At 36.5% G+C, this 22,065-nt stretch overlaps 2 protein-coding genes across 3 annotated transcripts in view; both read right to left on the bottom strand.

Annotated features, from left to right (window-relative positions):
• LOC110158754 (inorganic pyrophosphatase-like) overlaps positions 1–3,039 on the bottom strand; it is a 9,589-nt gene extending 6,550 nt beyond the window's left edge. The window contains exons 1-2 of the mRNA XM_055149926.1: positions 2,979–3,039; positions 299–363 (exon numbers count right to left, since the gene is read on the bottom strand). Of these exons, the coding sequence (XP_055005901.1) occupies positions 299–363; positions 2,979–3,039 (126 nt within the window). The remainder of the gene's footprint in view (positions 1–298; positions 364–2,978) is intronic.
• A 6,567-nt stretch (positions 3,040–9,606) lies between these two features.
• On the bottom strand, positions 9,607–18,444 carry lrrc20 (leucine rich repeat containing 20). Of its 2 annotated transcripts, XM_055150421.1 has the most exons (6): positions 18,309–18,444; positions 18,183–18,232; positions 17,771–17,856; positions 15,847–15,996; positions 13,304–13,471; positions 9,607–11,846 (listed from the first exon to the last, which is right to left on the bottom strand). In XM_055150421.1, exons 3-6 carry the CDS (start codon positions 17,838–17,840, stop codon positions 11,713–11,715), a joined length of 522 nt encoding a protein of 173 aa, XP_055006396.1. In that variant the 5' UTR covers positions 17,841–17,856; positions 18,183–18,232; positions 18,309–18,444; the 3' UTR covers positions 9,607–11,712. The 2 variants fall into 2 exon arrangements, with proteins under 2 accessions (XP_055006396.1, XP_020778934.1); XM_020923275.2 differs by having other exon boundaries at positions 18,183–18,425.
• Positions 18,445–22,065: the final 3,621 nt, after the last annotated feature.

The raw sequence follows: 22,065 nt of genomic DNA, 5'->3' as shown, positions 1-22,065 counted from the left end.
AAACTGAAAACACTCTGTTCCACCTTGTGATGTCACGTGGTAATACCGTAAGTACTGTGTTTTTAAACTCCATTCACCTTAATTTAGAATCATTTGGATCATTTCAGACCTGGAATCTGTCCTGGACTAAAGCCAAAATGTAGCTGTAAACTTGAAAAGTACCACATCATGAAATCACAAAGTGGAACAGTACATTTTGAGCTTTATAGATGTAGACAGACTGATAATAAAGTGTTATTCAAACACGTGTGAATGAAAAAAAAACACAACTCCAGGAAACTTTTAAAACGAGTCTTACCTGAGCCTCGTCTGCGTACAGGGGGATGTCGTGGAACGGAGAGATGTACTTCCCCTCTGCATTTTCTACAAACACAAATAAAATAATTCATAATTCATTGAAAAACAGATATTAATGGCCAGGAAGGAGTATAAATTCTATGACAATTATAGTTCAGGAATTATTCAAAATGACAATATGTAAAACTATCTAATTCTCCTCTTAATGATACAACTACTTGGTTTCAATTTAATGAAGAGTTAATTAGTAAATGATTGTGTTAAAGTTGCACTATGTAACTTTTCTGTTAGGTGGTCTGCTGCCTACTTTATATGTTATTAAAGAAGACATATGGTGCTTGTGTTTTCTGTATAGTTATGAGGTACAACACGTGTGGATCAATATACTTTGGACATTTGAAATCACAATATTCATCTAAAACTAGGGATGGGCATGATTAGTCGATTAATCGATAATTGATCATTAAGAATTTCATCGATTACGTAAATTTTAATCGACAAACCGAATGCAGGTTGCTGTGAGTAGCGTGACCAAACAGGTCTGTACATGTGTCTCTGCACTCAGAAGGAGCGAGACACAAACAGCCGGTCCACCTGCAACGTACTGAAGTGCATATGCGTATTTAACGATGATTTGTACAAGAAATTCCACACTTTCTGTTCCAGTCGGGACAAGTGTGAGTCCATGTGCACAGTGTATAAAGCAGCACATATGTTTCGGTGTCCAGTGGGGAAAAGCTTTACCAGGTGAGAGAAGCGCAATGTCGATGACGAGTATCGGTACGGTGTCCTGGTTTTGACAAACGCAAATCTGGTCACACTAACCTGTATTCCACTGAGTCATGTCTTTTAATCCGACAGAAGTTGAACCGCATCAGCGACACAAGAGCTGGAGTTTTATCTTCGCTTAGTTTATGCAAATGAGCCATGTGGTTTTAAGTTTTGTTTCTGTGAGTTGCGCAAATCTAAATTAAACACATTATAATAAACAGGCTGATGTGGCTCTAGAGTGGTTACGGTTTATTTGTTGTAAAGTTGAATTTATTTATGCAGATTAGTAGTGCAGATAGTAATAATAATGATGATCATTTTAATATAAAAACGTTAATGATTAATCGATAATCGTTCGTTAATTCTCTCGACAATCAATTAAGAACATTTCATTGAATGCCCATCCCTATCTAAAACTACTTAATAAAAGAAACAAGTGCACTGATTTCCGTGTTCAAAAACTGAGGTGCCCAATGGGAGCTGATGTCGCTGTAAACATCATCACAAAAAAGAATTGGCGTAGGATACGGATAGCTGTAGATCACACTAGGGAGAAGCTATTTATTTATTATGTACCAAAATGAGTAATCAACACTGAAGATATGAGTATCACTGATTAAGAAAATGAAATTGGAGAATGAAGTATGCACAGAGGAGTGGGCGTGTACCAGTGGTAATGAAAACTGGGGTTGATGGGCAATATGGCGTCTTGAAAATAAGTGATTAAAAATTGCTCAAACATTCAGAAACATCGTTCCAAATACAAGCCAGGCTGGTGCCACCTAGTGCCTCCGCTCAATTTCATTTCTCTCCAGCGACTAGGTCAGGAATCAGAATACACTAGACGATTTGTGAAGCCGTGACGTCAAACTCAGGGTCTGGGTCCCTTTTGTGGAACAGCACAACAGTAAACAAAGCGTCGAGATGGATGTAGACGAACGAGTCGCAACGATTTCCGAGATTGAGGATTTAAAGCCGGAACAGAGAGAATGTTTGGTGAATTTTATCAAGGAGAAAGACGTTATTGCCCTTCTTCATACGGGATTTGGTGCATTACATACGTCACGATCAAATAACAGTGATTGGTTAAGTAAAAAAAGTACCCGCCAACTGTCGAGCGAATGAATCCTAATGCTGCGAGGTCACACGGTTTCCACAAAGTGAAAACGGCTGATGAATCAGGCTATTCAAATACTACTTCAAGAGGGTAAATAAGTAAGAGAAACAACTATAATACGATTGAAAGCTCTGAAAAGTAAATTTTGCGTAATAGGTTTGCTTTAAATAAATTTGATGTGTTTTTATTGTCAAAAAAATATCATCTTGTTGTCACCTGCTTATCTGCATCTCTACGGAAACATACTTTTGCATAATAAGAAATAACATCTCCATTGAGACAAACATTTTGGAAATCCTGTACCAGAAAAGTTACATAGTGCATCTTTAATGTTCATTACTTTGCTCACATAACTTTACACAAAATGGACTTTTGTGAGCTTTAAGTCATGTTAAAATGTTGTTAACTCCTCAAAAATAGACCTGGAGTTGTGTTCCCCAAAGCTCAAAATGCTGTGTTCCACCTTGTGATGTCATGAAGAGGTACTTTTCAAGCTCTATTTACCTTTAGTTCAGTACAGATTGACAATTGTAGGACTGAAATTACCAAACGATTCTAGTGAAAGTGTATGGAGTTTAAAATACAGCATTTCCACGTGACATCACAAGGTGCAACGGTGTTTTCTCAGCCAAAATACTCATTTGTGTGTTAAAGATGTGTGAATGAAACAAAACAAAACACAACTCCGGGTCTGTTTGGGATGAGGAAACAACATTATAACATAGATCAGAAAATAACGTAATATGAGTCCTTTAAATTCAAATAAATGTGTATATTTATATGAATCTCTTACGGAAAAAGACTTGGTAGTCGGTGGTGTAGGGTCTTCCTTTCTCCTCCACGCTGTAGGCCATTTTGATGCTCTCAGTCCTGGTTGAGTTCTGACTGAGACCTGCCTGAGTCCTGGTTTAAATCTGGCTCAGAGTCCAGGGTAAGTCCCTCATTCACACACACACACACACACGGAGGAGTGGACATGCGCACTCACTAAGACCTGCTCCACTCAGGACTATTTTTACCTCGTTTGTTTATACGTGATTGAATAACTAAAATACAGAATAAAATATATAAAGCATTTACTTTTTTTAAACTTTTACAACCTTTAAGCCATGTTCAAGATCAGAAAATAGCAAAATATCAGCATTTTAAATCATTTGCAGCTTTGTAAACAAACAAAAAAAACAAAAACTATTCTCAAATTTGGACTAAATATTGAAACTGCTTTTTCTTTACTATCTAAAAAATTAATTAATTATAGTTCACCCAGTTCACTCGGTTCACCAGTTCACTCGGGTCATGGGCCTAATTAAGTGATTAAATTGTCATTATGTCATTTATATCGTTATAAAAATAAGTCTCCTGATCATTTCTATTAGTGATAAGGTCCATTAATCCTCCAGTGTTTATTCAGCCACACCTCAACATCTGCAGATTAACTAAAGATCTGACCTGCTCCATTTCAGACAGAGATACAAGAGGACGGGACGGGAGGGCATCTGAGACACACAGACAGAGGACGGGAGGGCATCTGACACACACAGAGACAGAGGATCTGACACACACAGACAGAGGACGGGAGGGCATCTGACACACACAGACAGAGGACGGGAGGGCATCTGACACACACAGACAGAGGACGGGAGGGCATCTGACACACACAGACAGAGGACGGGAGGGCATCTGACACACACAGACAGAGGACAGGAGGGCATTGACACACGAAGAAATTGGTGGTTTCCAGATTTAATTATATTGAATTTGCCATGAAATACTACAACTACTACTACTACTACTACTACTACTACTATGACTGCTAGCACTGCTACTACTACTACTACTACTACTACTACTACTACTACTACTATGACTGCTAGCACTGCTACTACTACTACTACTACTACTACTAACTACTACTACTATGACTGCTAGCACTGCTACTACTACTACTACTACTAGTACTACTACTACTGCTGCTGCTGCTACTGCTACCACTACTACTACTTTGATTACTGCTACTACTACTAGTACTACTAATACTGCTACTGCTACTGCTACTATTACTATTACTACTACTACTATTACTACTCCTGCTACTACTACTTCCACTCCTACTACTACTACTACTACTACTACTACTACTACTACTACTACTACTATTACTATTAGCAGCAACTGCTACTACTGCTACTACTACTAATGCTACTATTACTGCTATTACTTCTACTACTACTACTACTACAACTGCTACTGCTACTACTACTACTAATACTGCTACTAGTACTATTACTACTACTACTACTACTACTACTACTACTGCTGCTAGTATTACTACTACTATTGCTACCACTACTAATACTGCTACTACTTCTGCTACTACTACTGCTAAGACTACTACTACTACTGTTATGATTACTCCTATCATTACTACTACTTCTACTATTATCAGTCAATCAATCAAACTTTATTATTTATACAGCTCTTTACAACGTGACCAAAGTACTTTCCAATGTTGTTGTTGTGATCTGGGAGGGCATCTGACACACACAGGGACACACGAGAGGATGGGCTGGGAGGGCATCTGACACACACAGGGACACACGAGAGGATGGGCTGGGAGGGCATCTGACACACACAGGGACACACGAGAGGATTGGCTGGGAGGGCATCTGACACACACAGGGACTTTAAAATGAAGAGTTGCGAGTGCCATTCCCCCGTCCCGCCTCCTAATCCGGCACCGTAATGGGTTTAAATCCTTTAAACTCCGTCAGCTCCATCTGGTTCTCTCGAGAGGATCGCCACGGCAACAGATTACAACAAGAGGTTAAACACAAGAGACGCTTCGTTTAAAACAGGGGTGTCAAACTCATTTTGGTCCGGGGGCCGTATCCAACCTACTTTGATCCCAAAGGGGCCGAATCAGAAAACTCATGACATATAAACCCCAAAAATAACAATAAGTTCAAATATTTGTGCAGAGAAATTCAAATCTGTTACAGAAATATTTTTTTAATTGATGAACTCTTTCTTTTACCAAATATTATAATATCATGAACAACCTGAAACTTTAATAAAAATGTCATTTCAACACAGTGTTTTAATATTAACTTGGCAAATAGGAATAAGTCAATTTTTTCTTGGAAAATCCTGCACTCGGCTCCACTTTTCTCATTTTGGACATTTTGTTGATGAGGGTGTCACGGTCAACAGTCAAAACGATCGTCCTTTAAGAGCGTTTGGAAAGAGACAAGTCTTCATTTGTGCTGCTCTGGTGGGAGGGGCCACGTACAGAGACGCTGGAGACGCTGATATGATAAGTAACACAGAAAATTACCAATATTTTAATAGAAAATATAATTAAAATATTTTAGTAGAAAATCAGCCGAGGGCCAGATTAAAGGTCTTGGAGGGCCGGATCTGGCCCCCAGGCCGTATGTTTGACACCTGTAGTTTAAAACAAGAAACAAGAGAAGAAGAGCGGAGGATGAGGATTAAACTGCTCCTCTGACAAAATTATTACAATTTAAGAAGAAGAACAGAAAATATATTAGAAAATAGTAAAATATGTAAAATCTTTAAAAATTTTTTAAACCCTAAAAACACCTGTAGTTGAATATATGCAAGTCAAAATAGACTTTTAATGCCATACTGTGCAACATTCCAGGTAAACTATTATGTAACTTTTGTTTACGTTGTGGTTGCTAGGTGACAGTTAGAATTACCTCTACATATGTCACATCTGCTGCCAAAATTGGGACTAAACTCGGACTAAATCAGAACTAAATCTGGACCAAACCAGGATTAAACCAGATCTAAATTTGGACTAAACCAAGACTAAACCAGAACTAAATCTAAAGTAAACCAGGTCTAAACGCTGACCAAACCAAGAATAAATCTGGACTAAACCAGGACAAAACCAGGACTAAACCTTGACTAAACCAGGACTAAATTCAGACTAAACCAAGACTAAATCAGAACTAAATCTGGACGAGACCAGGACTTAACCAGGTCTAAATGGTGACCAAACCAAGAATAAATCTGGACTAAATCAGGACTAAACTCAGACTAAACCAAGACTAAATCAGAATTAAATCTGGTCTAAAAAAAAACAGGACTAAACCAGGACTAAATTCAGACTAAACCAAGACTAAATCAGAACTAAATTTGGACCAGGATTAAACCAGAACTAGACCAGGATTTAGCCAGGTCTAAACGGTGACCAAACCAAGTATAAATCTGGACTAAACCAGGACTAAATTCAGACTAAACCAAGACTAAATCAAAACAAAATCTGGACTAAAAAAACAGGACTAAACCGAGACTAAATCAGAACTAAATCTGGACTACACCAGGATTTAACCAGGATTAAATTGTGACCAAACCAGGAATAAATCTAGACTAAACCAAGACTAAATTCATACTAAGCCAAGACTAAATCAGAACTAAATCTGGGCTAAACTAAGATTAAACCAGGACTAGACCAGGACTTAACCAGGACAAGAAAGTGTCCAACCAGGAAGTTATAAGATCATAAACTTCACCAAAATAGCCCAATTAGAAAGAATTTTTGGTCAAATCTTAAATGTAATTATGTGAACCGTGTTTTGTACGAAGGGCTATAGTTTGATACGCTCTTCTGAAATAACAAATGTGCTCAGTTTGCCTTTAGTTATACATTATTAATTATTAATGACAATCATACAGAAGCCGAGAGGGGTCACAACAAACGCAAACGCCGCAACAAATACAAATGCGACAACACAACAAAAAGCCACAACAAACCAAAAAAAGCCGCAACACATTAAAAAGCCACAACGGAAATGACCACGGGACTCTATTTTAATGCAAACGCCGCAACAAATACAAACGCCACAACACAAACGCAAATGCCGCAACACATTAAAAAGCCACAGCACATTAAAAAGCCGCAACACATTAAAAAGCCACAACGGAAGTGACCGCGGGACTCTATTTTCCGACAGACCGATCAAAGAGCAGGTGAAAAAGAAGAACTACAACGTGAAAAGTAAAGGAACGGAGAAGTTGGAAACGTAAGTAAAAGTAATTTATTGTTTTATCATTATTCGTTTCACGTTGTAGTTCTTCTTCTTCACTTGCCGTTTGATCGGTCCGTCGGAAAATAGAGTCCCGCGGTCACTTCTGTTGTGGCTTTTTTTTGGTTTGTTGTGGCTTTTTGTTGTGTTGTGACCCCTCTCGGCTTCCGTACAATCATCTATGTGAAATGATTTCTCACAATAATAATCAACAATGACAATATTCAGCACTTTCACTTTTTTCATCTCAGTAATTATTAAATTTTTAAGTACAGTGTTAGTAATTATCATCATTTCTTCTCTGAGTGTGTTTACGTGCACATCAGTATCCCGCTTATAAATGTAGTATCCTGATTTCTTGGCATAATCTTACAAATGCATAAGTGCAAAAATTATATATTTAATAAACCAGGAAAAATACAAACAACCATGAGCTCCTTTAACAGAGGAAGCTCAAGGAGGTTCCTAACCAGTGATAAGGAGCTATGAGGTATCCCACAATCCACTGCAGATCAAACCCAACGTTTCCAAATACTACTGTACAAGTTCTACACTGCAGCGGATTATTAATTAAAATCTTCTGCATGAATAAACTCAACTTTACAACATACAAATCATAACCAGTACAGAGCCACATCAGCCCGTTTGAGATTATAATGTGTTTAATTCAGCTTTGCCACATTTGTTTACGTTTTACAGAAACAAAACATAAAACTGCATGGCTCATTTGCATAAACTGTGCTGAAAAAAAAACAAAAAACAGCTCGCTCATCTAAATCGCTTATCTAAACTTCAAGTATAACGAACATATTTTTAGATGCAGATCACTAATGAGTTGTGCTATTGTTAGAACCGGTCAATTACAGGTTTTATTATAGGCCACAAATACTTTAAAAACATGCTTTGTCTTTGTCAGCGAACTTGCCTCTCCACAGATCTGACCTGTAACTCGGTCTTGTAGTGTCAGTCACTTACTTCTTTGGAAATGGATAGATGATTCCAGAAAACAAAACAAAAACATCTCCATGGACACAGTTCCACCAGAAAAGTGACACAGTGAAGCTTTAAATGTGTCATATATGAACTTTAACCTGCCCCACTGCCACCTGTTATTGGCCCTTTATTATTTTATTGGTCCATTGGAATAATCCATCATATTATAAAACACAGAGACAGGGCCAGATGAGGTCACATGATGAGCTAATCAAAACACTGGGCTTTCCAAGTAGGCCACACAGCAGAGGGAGGGGTAAAATGTCAAGGTCAGAGTTGTTTTTAACACAAAAAAAGATGTTATTTTAACTATTTGAAAGTTAAATAGGGGTTTGAGTTGGGGTTATTTGCCAGAGTTGATGGGGTTAGAGTTAATTCAGCTTCCCCTAATGTTAATTTGACTTCCCCTAGCGTTAATTCAGTTTCCACTTGTGTTAATTCGACTTCCACTAGTGTTAATTTAACTTCTCTTAGTGTTAATTTGGCACTTCCCACCCACCACTTCAAACTCCCGTGAGAGAAGACTAGTTTGAACCAGTTTTATACACAATTTCATCTTAAATTAACTAAAATAAAAGGTAAAAATAAAACACCTCTGTGTGTTGTTTAGCTAAATCAGAATAACTCTACATAGTGTTATCCGTTTACTCTCAAAACATTAATATAACTCTTGATTTCACAGTTAAACAGGAACTTTGGTCCAGTGTTACTTCATTAACATTTCCAAAAATGTTAAATTAACTCTAGAACAGATTGGACTCAAATAAACCCTGAGAAAATTTATTCTGTGAGAGTCAATTTTAACACTCCACTTTTTGTTGTGTACCAGCAGATCCAAACCCTATTAATATACTACTACTACTGCTACTGCTACTACTACTGCTACTGCTACTACTGCTAATACTACTACAACTACTGTTACTACTGCTAATATTACTACTACTACTGTTAATACTACCACTACTGCTGCTACTACTTCTACTACTACTGCAGCTACTACTAATACTGTTACTACTGCTAATACTACTACCACTAATACTGCTGCTACTGCTGCTACTACTACTACTACTACTACTCTGTGCTGTTTAAATCCATTTTGTATTTTTTCATCAGTTTTAAGACCTTCTTAAAACATTTCTTTGGTCAGTGTTAATGTTAATATGTGCGCTGCGTCACCACGGTAACTGCCGAACGTTCCACCAATAGAGACACGTGTAGAACAATAAATAGCCGTTGTTGTTATTCTATTCTTGAAACAGATCTGAGTGTTGTTGAGGATGTTTTTTGGCAAACCGAAACTGCGTAAAAACTAAATACACACGCATGAAAATCAAATCCAGCTGATGCAAAATTCAAAAAGCACAAAGAGCAAAGTTCCATGTAGCAGCTTTATGCCATGATAAAAACATACAGTATCAAAGTGTATAATAAATAAAGTATTTTAAATATCTCAAATGATATAAAAAACACAATTGTATGCCCAAACGTTTCCCATAATCCTCAGCTCAGGAAAGAAAACCTCACACTGCACATCGCACTTCACTGTTAATTAACCGTTCTGTTTAGATAAAAGTGGATTTAATTATATTAAAATCTTAAAATAAAACAGTTGAGAGCGTTTCACGTGATGATACGGCTACGATTTGAAGACTGTAAAGATACAGTATGTAACTTTCGGCGGTGGCAAGTTTCCATGGACATAGATAGTTAAAGCCATACTCCGGAACATTCTCCACGGAGACAGATGAGCGTTGTGTACCGGTAATACTGTGGAAGATTACAGCCAAAGCATTATGACAACATTTCCATGGAAACAGGAAAGCTGACCAAATCGGAGTCAGGTCTGTGTAGATGCAAGCCCGCTCAGAGTAAGGACGCATGTTTTTCCATTAAAAAAACTACAAAAATTTAAAATATTCAACTTTTTGGACTAAAAGTTGCACACTGTGGCTTTAATTTACATGACTCAAATAAAGAAAATTAAATATTCAGAATTGAAGAGTCCATGTACCATTCTTTATTTTTTTTTATTTCAATTAAGAATGAAAACAATAAAATGGGAAAACAGTTTGTGATTTAATTTTTTCGATTTAGTGTCAAACAAAAACAAAAAACAGATTTCGACCTCTATTTCCAATATTTAATTTAAAGTTTATTTCATTGTGCTTAGTTCCGTTTTGATATTTTATTCTGTCTGGTTTATTTGCCCCAGAATTTATGTTGCTAGAAGGATTTACCTGAAAAATCATTGCAATTTTGTGGACAAACTTCCTCTTCTTTTGTGTTTACTTTCGCGCAGAGGTGGGACCAAGTCGTTGTTTTGCAAGTCTCAAGCAAGTCAAGTCTTTGACCTCAAGTCCGCGTCAAGTCCCAAAACAAATACAGGCAAGTCCCAGACGAGTCTCGAGTCACTGGCCCATAAGTCCAAGTCAAATCCAAGTTATGTGCTTTGAGCTTCAAGTCATTTCAAGTCTTTAAATAAAAAGCTTAGATTTTTTGCAATTTATATGAATTTTAAGCTAAATTGTACTTAAAAAATCATAGTATAATTATATATGAGCATAGAGTATATAAGAGTTTTTTTTTTCTTTTTAAATGTCTTGACAAGATAGAGTATGAATCATTACTGTCAGAATAGAACAAATTCTGATTTAAAAGTGCTTCTCAAGACTTCAAGTCCATGTCGAGTCCCAAGTCTTAGTCCATTTTATTAAGTCAAGTCTCAAGTCCTAAAAATAGTGACTCAAGTCTGACTTGAGTCCAAGTCACGACTTGCAAGTCCCCACCTCTGCTTTCGCGTCTACGACAGTAATGAAATATTGGAAATACAGGTCGAAATCTGTTTTTTTGTTTGACACTGAAAACGAAAAAATTAAATAAATAGTTTTCTCATTTTATTGTTTTTCGTTCTTAATTGAAATTCAAAAGAAAGAATGGTCCATTGACCTAGAAGGTGCACTATGTAACACTTTTAACACAGGGTTCACCACCTGCCTGCCTCATCATGATACTTTTACTTTGTCTGGAATGTTCCACAGTATGGCATTAAATATATAGGTCTTGTTTTCATTCAGTTACAGCTATTTTAATGCCGAAATGTGCTTTGAAAAACATGTATTCTTACTGTGAGTGGATTCGCCTCTCCACAGATCTCACCTGTAACTTGGCCTTCATGTCCTTGCTTGCTCGTTTCCATGGCGATGGATGAGCTTCATGCCACACTGTGAAATATTTGAGGCAAAAGCAATAACATCTCCATGGAAACGAGCAAGCGAACGCACCTCTGAAGTCACAGTTTTAATTTTGAGATTTGTCCCTCCAAAAATCCGCCTTTACTACATTTTGAGGTAGTCTCTCTCTCTCTCTTTGCTCTCGATTCAAAGGCTTTAGGTGCAAATAAACGCAGCGGTAACGGTTTGAAAAGGCACACCAAGTCATGCATGTTTTGTAGTTTTTCCAGCTTTTGTCGTTGTTGTGTTTTTAAGACTCAGAAATGATGAGTTCAAAGCTGTGCGGCGTCTGAAGAGCGGCGAGGGTCTGGTCACTTAACGGGTTTGATTTCAGGTTGATCCATTTGAGAGAAGGCATCGAAAATAACTGCTCCACCGGGACTTCTGCACAGAGAGAAAGAGAGATGTACAATTTTTAAAGGTCCTATATTACACAAAATTGACTCTTGTGAGCTTTTAGCCGTGTTATAATGTTGTTACCGCTACAAAAACACACCTGGAGTTGTGGCTTGTTCTCTGCAAATTTCTCTGATCTGGCCAAGATTTTTTTTATATTAGGTCTTTGCAGACACCTTCCTCCACGGTCTCGGGGTAGAGCACTGCTCCAGACACAAAACACTGCGTCGGGGGACACATTTTGAAAGCTCATTGTGGGCGCGGGCAGGAGCGAGACTGCATAATGCGGGCGGGAGCGGGACTGAAAATTCTGTCCCGTGCAGACCTCTAGCTCGGGGTTCTCCCTGTCTCTCAAGTCCAAGATTAGTCCTGGTTTAGTCCTGGTTTGGTCCTGGTTTGGTCCTGGTTTGGTCCTGGTTTGGTCCTGGTTTGGTCCTGGTTTAGTCCTGGTTTGGTCCTGGTTTGGTCCTGGTTTAGTCCTGGTTTAGTCCTGGTTTGGTCCTGGTTTAGTCCTGGTTTAGTCCTGGTTTAGTCCTGGTTTGGTCCTGATTTTTGTCCTGATTTTGTCCTGATTTTGTCCTGCTTTAGTCAGTGATGTTAAAAGTAGGTCCTGCATGAAGTTGGAAATTATTTTATATAATTATTATAACAAATATATACATAAAACACAATATTAAGAAATATTTGAAAACCCCTGTATTAGGTTTTTCATCTTGTTTTCAGATTTATTATCTACTTACTAGTTATTAATTGGATTAATTCTAGTCTAGAGGTCGTTTATTTTAAGATAACTTGTCAAGTAAAATTATCTTGCTGCATGGACAGATAATTTCACTACTTTTAAGTTGTTTTCTAAGTGTGTTTCATTCACACCTGTTTTAATAATCCTTTATTATTAGTCTAATAATAATTCAGTGTATTAGTGAATAAAACAAAACACAACTCCAGGTCTGTTTGTGATGAGGACACAACATTATAAGAGAAAACTGCAATACTGTTAGAATGGTTTGATTTTCTTATCTCACAATACATTATAACATTTCTGATATTCGTAAAATATGCACTGTCTGACTTTTCTCTCTATTTAATTCAATATTAGAGGACCATATGTAATCTACAGGTGTCACCTTAATGGGAAAATTAAATAAATACATTAAATAATTTGACTAAACTATAACAGAATTTGGTTCTAAAGTTGTCAAATTTCAAAAGCAATGTCTGTTTTTTCTTTTGTTTGTGCTACGAGGTAATGCTTTTCTTTTTAAGAGTCTACATTGTCCAAAATCAAATTTTGTCATTCAAGTTAGTGAGGAATATCTTAAGACCACTGCAAACACTTTAAAATTAACTAGTTTTTCATGTTTTAAAGAGAGAAAAAATAAAGTAGAGCTCCTTTAAACATGTATCTACAAAGTAGTTGCTGTATTAAAGTTTAATAACAGTACCGGTGATGTTGTTCCCCTCCAGGTCGATTCGCTCCAGCGCCTTCAGCTCCGTCAGTTTCACGGGGAACTCGCTGAAGTTGTTTTTGGACAGATTCAAGCTGCTCAGATTCTCCATTTGGACCACAGCATCAGGAAGTTTGGTCAGGACGTTTCCACGAAGATCCAACTCTGTTAAAAGATGAAGAGGACAACAGAAGTTCTGTTTACATACACAACAAAATCTGATTATCTGACTTCTGGTAATTTAAGTGTATTTAAATGACATGTAAACTAAAAAACTGCACTGTTTTCCCTATGACCTCTTGTATATAGTTGACTTTTTTAAAAATTACTTATTTTTCTATTTTATTTTGACTTGTACGTTTACATTTACATAATTATGCCATATGTTACACCTGTCTCTTGCTCTTTTTTGCTACTTATTTAGAATTTATTATTACTATTTATAATTTTCACTCTGTTATTATATTATATTGTGATGTGTGAGACTCTGTGTCCAAATAATTTCCCTTCTGGATCAATACAGTTTATCTAAGTCTAAGTCTAAAGGGATCATGACCAGAATAAATCAGGTGATGTTGCTGTTTACATAACCACATCGTTTAATAGTTTAATAGTCTGTCAGATAATATTCAGATTATGAGTTTTCATGTAACCGCAGCCAGTGGCAATTAAACATTAATTGCTGAGATATTGTTCATATCTTGTATAAAAGTATATTTCATTATCAGATTATCATTTTAAATAAGAATATTTATTTATAAAGTTCCTTTCGTGCTTGTTAGCAATTCAAGGTGCTTTCCAAAGGCATAATAAAACTGAATTAAAATATTAGACCAATAAAAATATACACAGTGCAATACAGACCACAGTTAATTACAGTAGAGAAACAAGAGGCCATTTAGTGCAAATAAGTTAGAATCATTCAAATTAGTTGAACGCTGACTTAAAACCAATTTTTATAAGTTTAGTTTTGAACGATTCCAGAGAGCTCACGTCTCTGATCTCAGAGGGTAGTGAGTTCCACAGAGTTGGGGTTTCGATTATAAAAGCAGCATCCCCAACTCTTTTTTTCCTCTATTCTTAAGGATATTCAATAGATCTGCACAGGAGGAGCACATGGTTCTCGACGGGGTGTGGCATATTGGTGATATATGTGGAGGAGAGGCCATGAAGAGCTTTATAAGTGATTTAAAATGAATTCTAAAAACAAGGATGAAGCTAAAATTGGGGCGACGTGAGGTCGTTTGCTGGTGTGCGTTTAAAAACACACACAATCTTCTAAATACTGAATGGTCTGTGAGAGCTAAAAACAAGTTAGAGTCAAGTAAAGTCGTACAATGTTGTCATAATTCACTCCACACTTGTTGGGAGCTACTACTTTAGTTTAATTTAGTCTTTATTTGAAGTGACAGTGCACAAGACATTAAAGGGACAGTTCAGAATTTTGGACACAGGGCCTCATTTCCTAGTGAGCCAGAGTGTTGGAGACGTGTGGAGACACTTTTTAAAATATTCCATCCAATCCTTGTGTTTGCAGAGGTCACTGGTGCTAGACTAGTGCATGTCAATGGCCATAGTTATCCTGCCACTAAAAATAGTCTTACCCACTCCACAAAACACCCGAAGAAAATCTGTTATAACGCCAGACTGTCCATGTAAATGTCTGTGTCGATAGAATAAGTTTAGAAGTAAAAACAACCTTGAATTTGAAGGATTTTTGTCTGAGCAGCAGCAGTGAGTTGTTCTTCCTGATAGAAATCTCGGCAGCGGCGGACTGATATATGAGAAAATAGTCCCTCAAAATTACAATTCATGCGATGCAAGGTTAATTTTCTTTCAAACATTATTCTATCGACACAGACATTTACATGGGCAATCTGGTGTAATAATAGATCTTCTTTGAGTGTTTTGTGGAGTGGGTAAGATGGTTTTATTGGCAGGATAACTATGGCCATTGACATGCACTAGTCTAACACCAGTGACCTCTGCAAATACAAGGACTGGATGGAATATTTTAAAAAGTGTCTCCACACGTCTCCAACACTCTGGATCACTAGGAAATGACGTCCTATGTCCAAAATTCCAAACTGTCCCTTTAAGCTCATAAAACAGAGATACTATTGTAGCCACAGCTGCCCTGGGGTAGCCTGACTGAAGCAAGGCCCCCAATCTGCGCCATAAGGACCCTCCACCTCTCATCACTGACCCTCTCGTACATTACTTTCAAATTCATTCAATGGGCAAGGTGGCCAAGTGTCTTACCCAAAGACACAACAACAGTACGCACTGGTCCGAGCTGGATTTGAACCAACAACAACCTTCGGGAAAAAAGTGCTAACCACCCTGATCTTGGACAAATACACACTGTACCAGTTTTTCAAACCAAGTCAGTTAAAGCCAGTATTGTAAAATGGATTGTAAGATTTATAAATATTTAAAAATGATAAACTGATATAAACAAAGCCTGAAGTCAAATCTCATGCTATTTAATCCTTTATTTTTAATTCCTGGTCATTTGTTATTGTTTTGTATTTGTTTACCTCTGAGCTGTGTAAAGATTGTGCAGAATTTGCTGCTGATTGCTTTCATCTCATTATCGGCCAGAGAAATAGTTCTGATATTTCCGATGACGTTGCTCAGGACCATGAACACACCGTCAGGGAACGAGCTGAGGTGGCAGTTTGACAGATCTGTGAAAGAAAGAATATAAAAGTAATATTTAGATCTAGGGATGCATACTTCATTAATTGGTAACTGTAACCACCACCTTTATGTCATTATTCATTATTAAATAAGCAGATTTTTCAGTAATACTTGTGAAGTACGAAAAAGTTGCATTTTAAAAGATGCAATGTGTAACTTTTCTGGTGGAGGATCTGTTAAATGCTTTTCTCCATGGAGATATTATTCCTTTGTCTGGATTGTTTCACAATATGGCACTAAACCTGTCTGTCATCATGGAGACCAACCAGACCAAGTTACAGGTCAGATCTGTGGAGAGGCGACCCCGCTCAGAGACAGAATGCCTGTTTTTCTAGGTATTTTTGAGCTACAAAACCACCTGTAATTGAATAAATTTAAGATAGAGCTGTTGAATGTCATACTGTGGAACATTCAAGGCAGAATAATAACATATCCAACCAAAAAGTTACACAGTTCATACTTAAACTAAATCTAAATTGTAGACTTCATTTAATTAGACACTTTTTTGTTATTTAACCTCCTAGGACCTGAACTCTTGCATGGCATGTTTTATTGATTTCTCTTTGTGATTTGGGCTGATTGGGACCTGATGAGTGCAAAAACAAAGAATTATATTTTTATATTTTAATATTTATATGTCCACATATGATATATAAAACATTCATTTTATGTTTTAATCATTTTGATGGAACACAATAAAGTCACAATTGAATAACGATTTGCAAAAACTATTAAGTGCCTATTGAACCATACCATCCCATAGTAACTGTAGTGACTATTTGTCAATGAAAACTAACAAACAAAAGTGGTGAGCAAACTTAGAATTAAACATAACTGAAATAATCAGCTTTGTGCACCATGGGTTTGTAGATTACACAGTAAAGTAAAACAAACTCTTTGTCTAGATCCAGAGCTGCATTTTCCAAAATGTATTCCAGGTTTAAAAGGCAAACAACAAAAATACATGATCAAGGCCTACACTTGCTGCCTCTCCTGCCGACTGGTAAAAACCATAGACCCACCCAGGTGCACTCTGGTCCTGCTGTAACATCCTCTTTTATCCTCTAGGTGCCACGCTCCCCTGCGGATTAAACCAAACCCGAAAAGGTGCTAAGGTAAATATTAGCAAATTAGACTAAATGAGGGTTGGCAATTATTTTTTCCATGGGGTCACATGAGAAACAGAAACTATTGTGGAGGGTCAAAATGCTTAACTCATTCTGTATAATATTATTTGTATTTTTTTTTTTTAAAAGCAGTAAATATCATTGTTTTGACAAGCTGGTGAGACTGGTAAGAGTTTATTGACTAGTTATGACTAAGCAATGAAAAACTTAGGTTGCCTTACAAAAATATATATATATAAAAAAAAAAAACACCTAAAATAACAGCAATGCAGCTTTAGTCCACGCATTAAGTAAAATTATAAAATATGTTTATTTTGTAATTCCAAATTATCTTAAATGGGCCGGTCAGAGTCAACCAATGGTCCTTATGTGGCCCGGGAGTTGTACAATGCCCATGTCTGGACTAAACAAATTAGAAAACATATTAACAGAGCAAAAATGTATTATACAAATGTATTAACAAAACTAAATCACTAAACTAATTGACATAAACAAAATAATCAAATAGTTCATACAGTAATATAATAGCTGGTGAAACTGTTTAGTTACAGTTTGCTGCCATCTGCTGTCGATAATATAAAATTGCCACTACATACAAGTTTTTTGTATGAAATAATTAAAATCTGTTTCTTACCCAAATAATCTTTTCCCTCCTCGGCTGTAGCGTTGATCCTACGAGCCACCTTTGCAACTGATTCAGCCATTTTCCTTCACTTCAGCCTAAAAAAACCCAAAACAATAACGCTATTTAACAGTGATTTTAAACATTTCTATCTTTATTATTACACGTATAAATTTGTATTATTTGGGGTTTTACATAACAAAGCATAGATCATTAGATTATGCGTTTTTTCCGCTGATATCGTGCAAATTACGTCCAAGTCAATGCAAATATTTCATTCAATCAAACCAGGGCTTTTATGAAACATGCTAAAATGATAAGTACACATGTTTTGGCCTTTCCCTGCTTAAAATGACAAGATTAATCCGGGAAAATTAAAAGAAAAACGATGAAATAATGAGTAACACTAAAAAGTCATACTCACTCAAACTTGCCACAGCCCCACTCTTAGCAGCTGTTAGCATGTAGCATCGGCTGTAAATAGCGTGCGTATTTTTAGCTCAGGAAATAAGAAACGTGCAAATTTTTGTTGCTCCAATCAAATACTCACTTTAAATAAATAAAGGAATCTTGACACAGACGGGTTAAGCAAGCAGAAGTTGTATTAGTTAGTAAAAAGTATAAAAATGATTGCTAACGCTAGCTAAGCAGGAAATATGCGTATTACGTCATTGTTAGCGACGCCCCCCAGGGTAATAAAACGTTACTAAACGCATTATAAAACTACATTTAACCTTGGTTTTATAACTGTTTGGTAACTTTTTGGCAATATACGTAACAATTCAATAAAAAAATTAAAAAAACAATATATTTTACTTTTAATCACCAGAACACACAGTCCCAAGTTCTAATTTAGTCCGTATTTAGGCTAAATGTATGCATTGCTAAAGGTAATAGGGACGTAACAATAACCAAAATATCGTGATATCGTATCGTTAAAAGTCTCACAATAATATCGTGGGCTGTCACAATATATCGAATCACACGTTGCTTTGCTTAAATACATGGTTTTATAGTAGCAACAGTTTATAAACATCAAAAACTACAAATCCCATGATTCATTTCAGTGCAAACAACATGAAGAGATATGTTTTTACTTGAATTCTTGGGATTATGACTGAAATAATTCACACTAAAATCTTGTTAAGGTATTTTTAAAGTTGAAACGTGTCCTATGTACTATTATATCAGCTTTTCCAAAATATCGCAATAAATATCGACCACAAAGATTTGGATATTGTTACATCCCTATTAATTAATGAATATATTATAATATATTGTTTATTATTATAATAATCAATTAAGATATTCTCTAATAACTCTAATTCCTTTATAAATGCTTAATTATACTAGGCTATGTAACTATTATTGATTAGAATTAGACTTTTGTTTGTAAGATAATACTCCCTACAACTGCAAAACAACTCACCCTTATATGATGGATAACCCTCGTGTTTATAGCTGAAATTTGATATTTTATTACTTATTTTTCTATTTTATTTCATCTTGTACACATTTATATAATTATGTCTTATTTGACAACTGTCTCTTTCTCTTTTTTGCTACTTAGTTAGAACTTATTTAGAACTAATTACCATTTATATATATTTTTACTCTGTGTTATTATATTATATTGTGATGTGTGAGCTGCTGTGTCCAAATAATTTCCCTTGTGGATCAATAAAGTCTAAATCTAACTCTAAATTAGCTTGGTTTTGACTGTAGACTGTATTTGACTTCAGTTCAACAAGGTGTATTTCCCATTTTTTGTATTCATAATTCAATTTAAGGCAAATAGTGCAATATTTTGTCTATTTTGACCAATAAAAGACTATTCAATTACACACCAGACTATAACTATTAAGCTTATTGGTTAGAATTGTAAGCTTGGTATGACTTTATGTCTAAATTTCTTATTCATATTGGCGTTCACAGCAAATAGTGTGATAATTTTGTCTATTTTTTGACCAATTAAAGCTATTAAACGATCCTACATTTCAACATAATACCTATTTAGAATAAAAGTTAAATGTTACCTTACCTTACCACTCCTCTCTGTCTTTCTGTCTCTGCTTCTGTCCAGGTTATGTGACTGGCATGTTCCGGGGTGTTTCCTTTTCAAAGCGTCACACACAAAGAGCCGGTGCACTGCAGAAGAATACACAGGTATATTCTGCTGTGTCTCTGTTACTACGTTACTGTGCGGAGATGGTAGTAACATGAGTCACAGTGGCCAGTCAGGTCTGTACGTCTGAATACAATGGGTCAAATATTCAGCATACTAGGTCATGTGTGTGGAATGAGCCAATAGGAATGTAGCATCAGCTTTATGTGCTTTCTGAACAACAATGCTAAAGTGTGAAGTTAATGACACATCAAAGTTGGAACTAAACCAGGACTAGATCAGGACAAGTGTCAACACATTCTCTAAACCTGGAACTAAACCAGGACTAAACAAAAACAAGTAGGAATCACATCCAAACCTGGAGCTAAATGTGTAGTAAATCAGAACTAGGACAGGACCAAAACCAAGTCTAAATCAGAACTAAACCATTTGTGAAGGTAACCTTGACTATCAGGACTAAAAATGGACTAGAACTGAACCAAACCAAGTCTACAGCAGGACTAAACCAGAGTCAAACCAGGACTAAACCAAAACAAGTGGGAATGACATCCAAATCTAGAGCTAAACATGTTCTAAATCAGGACTAAAACAGGACCAAACGAAGTCTAAATCAAAACTAAGGTTGAAACCATTTGTGAAGGTAGCCTGGACTAAAAAGGACCAGAACTGGACCAATGCAGGCCTACATCAGAACTAAACCAGGATCAAACCATTTGTGAATGCAGCCTGGACTATCAGGACTAAAAAAGGACTAGAACTAGACCAACGCAAGCTTATATCAGGATTAAACCAGGATCAAACCAGGACTAAACCAAGACAAGTGGAAATGAAACCAAACCTGGAACTAAACCTGGACTAAACTTGAACTAAAACAGAACCAAAACCAAGTCTAAATCAGAAGTAAACCAGGATGAACCCATTTGTGAATGCGGCCTACACCCAGAACTACACCAGGACTATCAGGACTAACAAAAGACTAGAACTGAAATGACTAAACCAGAATCAGACTAAACATCCATGGACTAAACTTGAACAGACTCAAACCAGTGAAACCAGTGAATGCAACCCAGAACTACACCAGACTATCAGGACTAACAAAAGACTAGAACTGAACCAAACCAAGTCTACATCAGGACTAAACCAGAATCAAACCAGGACTAAACCAAGATAAGTGGAATGATGTCCAAACCTGGAACTAAACTTGTTCTAAATCTGGACTAGAACAGGACCAAACCAAGGACTGACAAGGACAACATTAGGACTAAACCAGGATTAAACCAGTCAGGACAAGTATGAATGCGGCCCAACCTAAACCAAGACTAGACCAGGACTAAAACAGGACTAGATCAAGACTAATCCAGAATTAAGCCAAGACTAGAACAGGACCCAAACCAAGTCTACACCTTGGCTTTTACTTACTGCCTAAATTGCCACAAAATATGCAAAATTGTTGCAAAAATTGTTTACTTGTTAGGAACAATATCATAAAAATATTTTTAAGTATTTAAAAAATAAAAGTTAAGAACCTATTTTGTCCTTTCACATGGTGTTATGCCGCCATTTTGAGGACTTTGAATCAGATATTGGGTTTTGAATGTATGGCAACAATAACATTAGTGTATAAGGTTTTAGTGAAGTGCAGTTTTTTGTTTTGCTTTAAAATGACAATGAACTTTTATGAAACACTTTTATTAAACCATGAAAATTATAAATACTCTTTGATATTTACAATAAATATACAAACGATTTATATCTGTGTGTAAACAGTGCCTGAAAATCACAACACAACAATCTTCACAATATAATCTCATTTTTGCACAAATATGCTACAGTCACGGTCCTGGTTTAGTCCCAGTTTAGTCCTAGTTTAGTCCTGGTCTAGTTCTAATCTAGTCCTGAGCTAGGCCTGATTTAGTCTTGGTCTCCTATCAGGACCTTGGTCTTAGTCTTGGTCTGGTTTAGCTCTGGTTTATTCCTGGTTTAGTCCTCATTTAGTTCTGGTTTAGTCCAGGTCTAGTTTTGGTTGAGTCCAGGTGTAGTCCTGATCTAGCTGTGGTTTAGTCCTGTTCTAGTCCTTTTTTAGTCCTGTTGTATTCCTGGCCTAGCCTTGGTCTAGTCATGGTTTAATCCTGGTTTAGTCCTGGTTTAGTCCTGGTCAGTCCTAGTCCTGGTCTAAATCCTT

This window comes from Boleophthalmus pectinirostris, unplaced genomic scaffold, assembly GCF_026225935.1.
Source record: "Boleophthalmus pectinirostris isolate CB_2022bp ecotype Guang Dong unplaced genomic scaffold, ASM2622593v1 HiC_scaffold_14, whole genome shotgun sequence".
Lineage (NCBI taxonomy): Eukaryota > Metazoa > Chordata > Actinopteri > Gobiiformes > Gobiidae > Boleophthalmus > Boleophthalmus pectinirostris.
The sequence above is the reverse complement of the archived record's forward strand: the minus strand, read 5'-3'. Positions and strand labels throughout refer to the sequence as shown.

Excerpts from the sequence above, each read along its gene's own strand:
- lrrc20 (XM_055150421.1), bottom strand. The coding sequence starts at position 17,840 with ATGGCTGAATCAGTTGCAAAGGTGGCTCGTAGGATCAACGCTACAGCC. Across the intron at positions 15,997-17,770 it reads GGAGGGAAAAGATTATTTGG|ATCTGTCAAACTGCCACCTC; the intron begins GTAAGAAACAGA and ends TTTCTTTCACAG. Across the intron at positions 13,472-15,846 it reads AATCTTTACACAGCTCAGAG|AGTTGGATCTTCGTGGAAAC; the intron begins GTAAACAAATAC and ends ATCTTTTAACAG.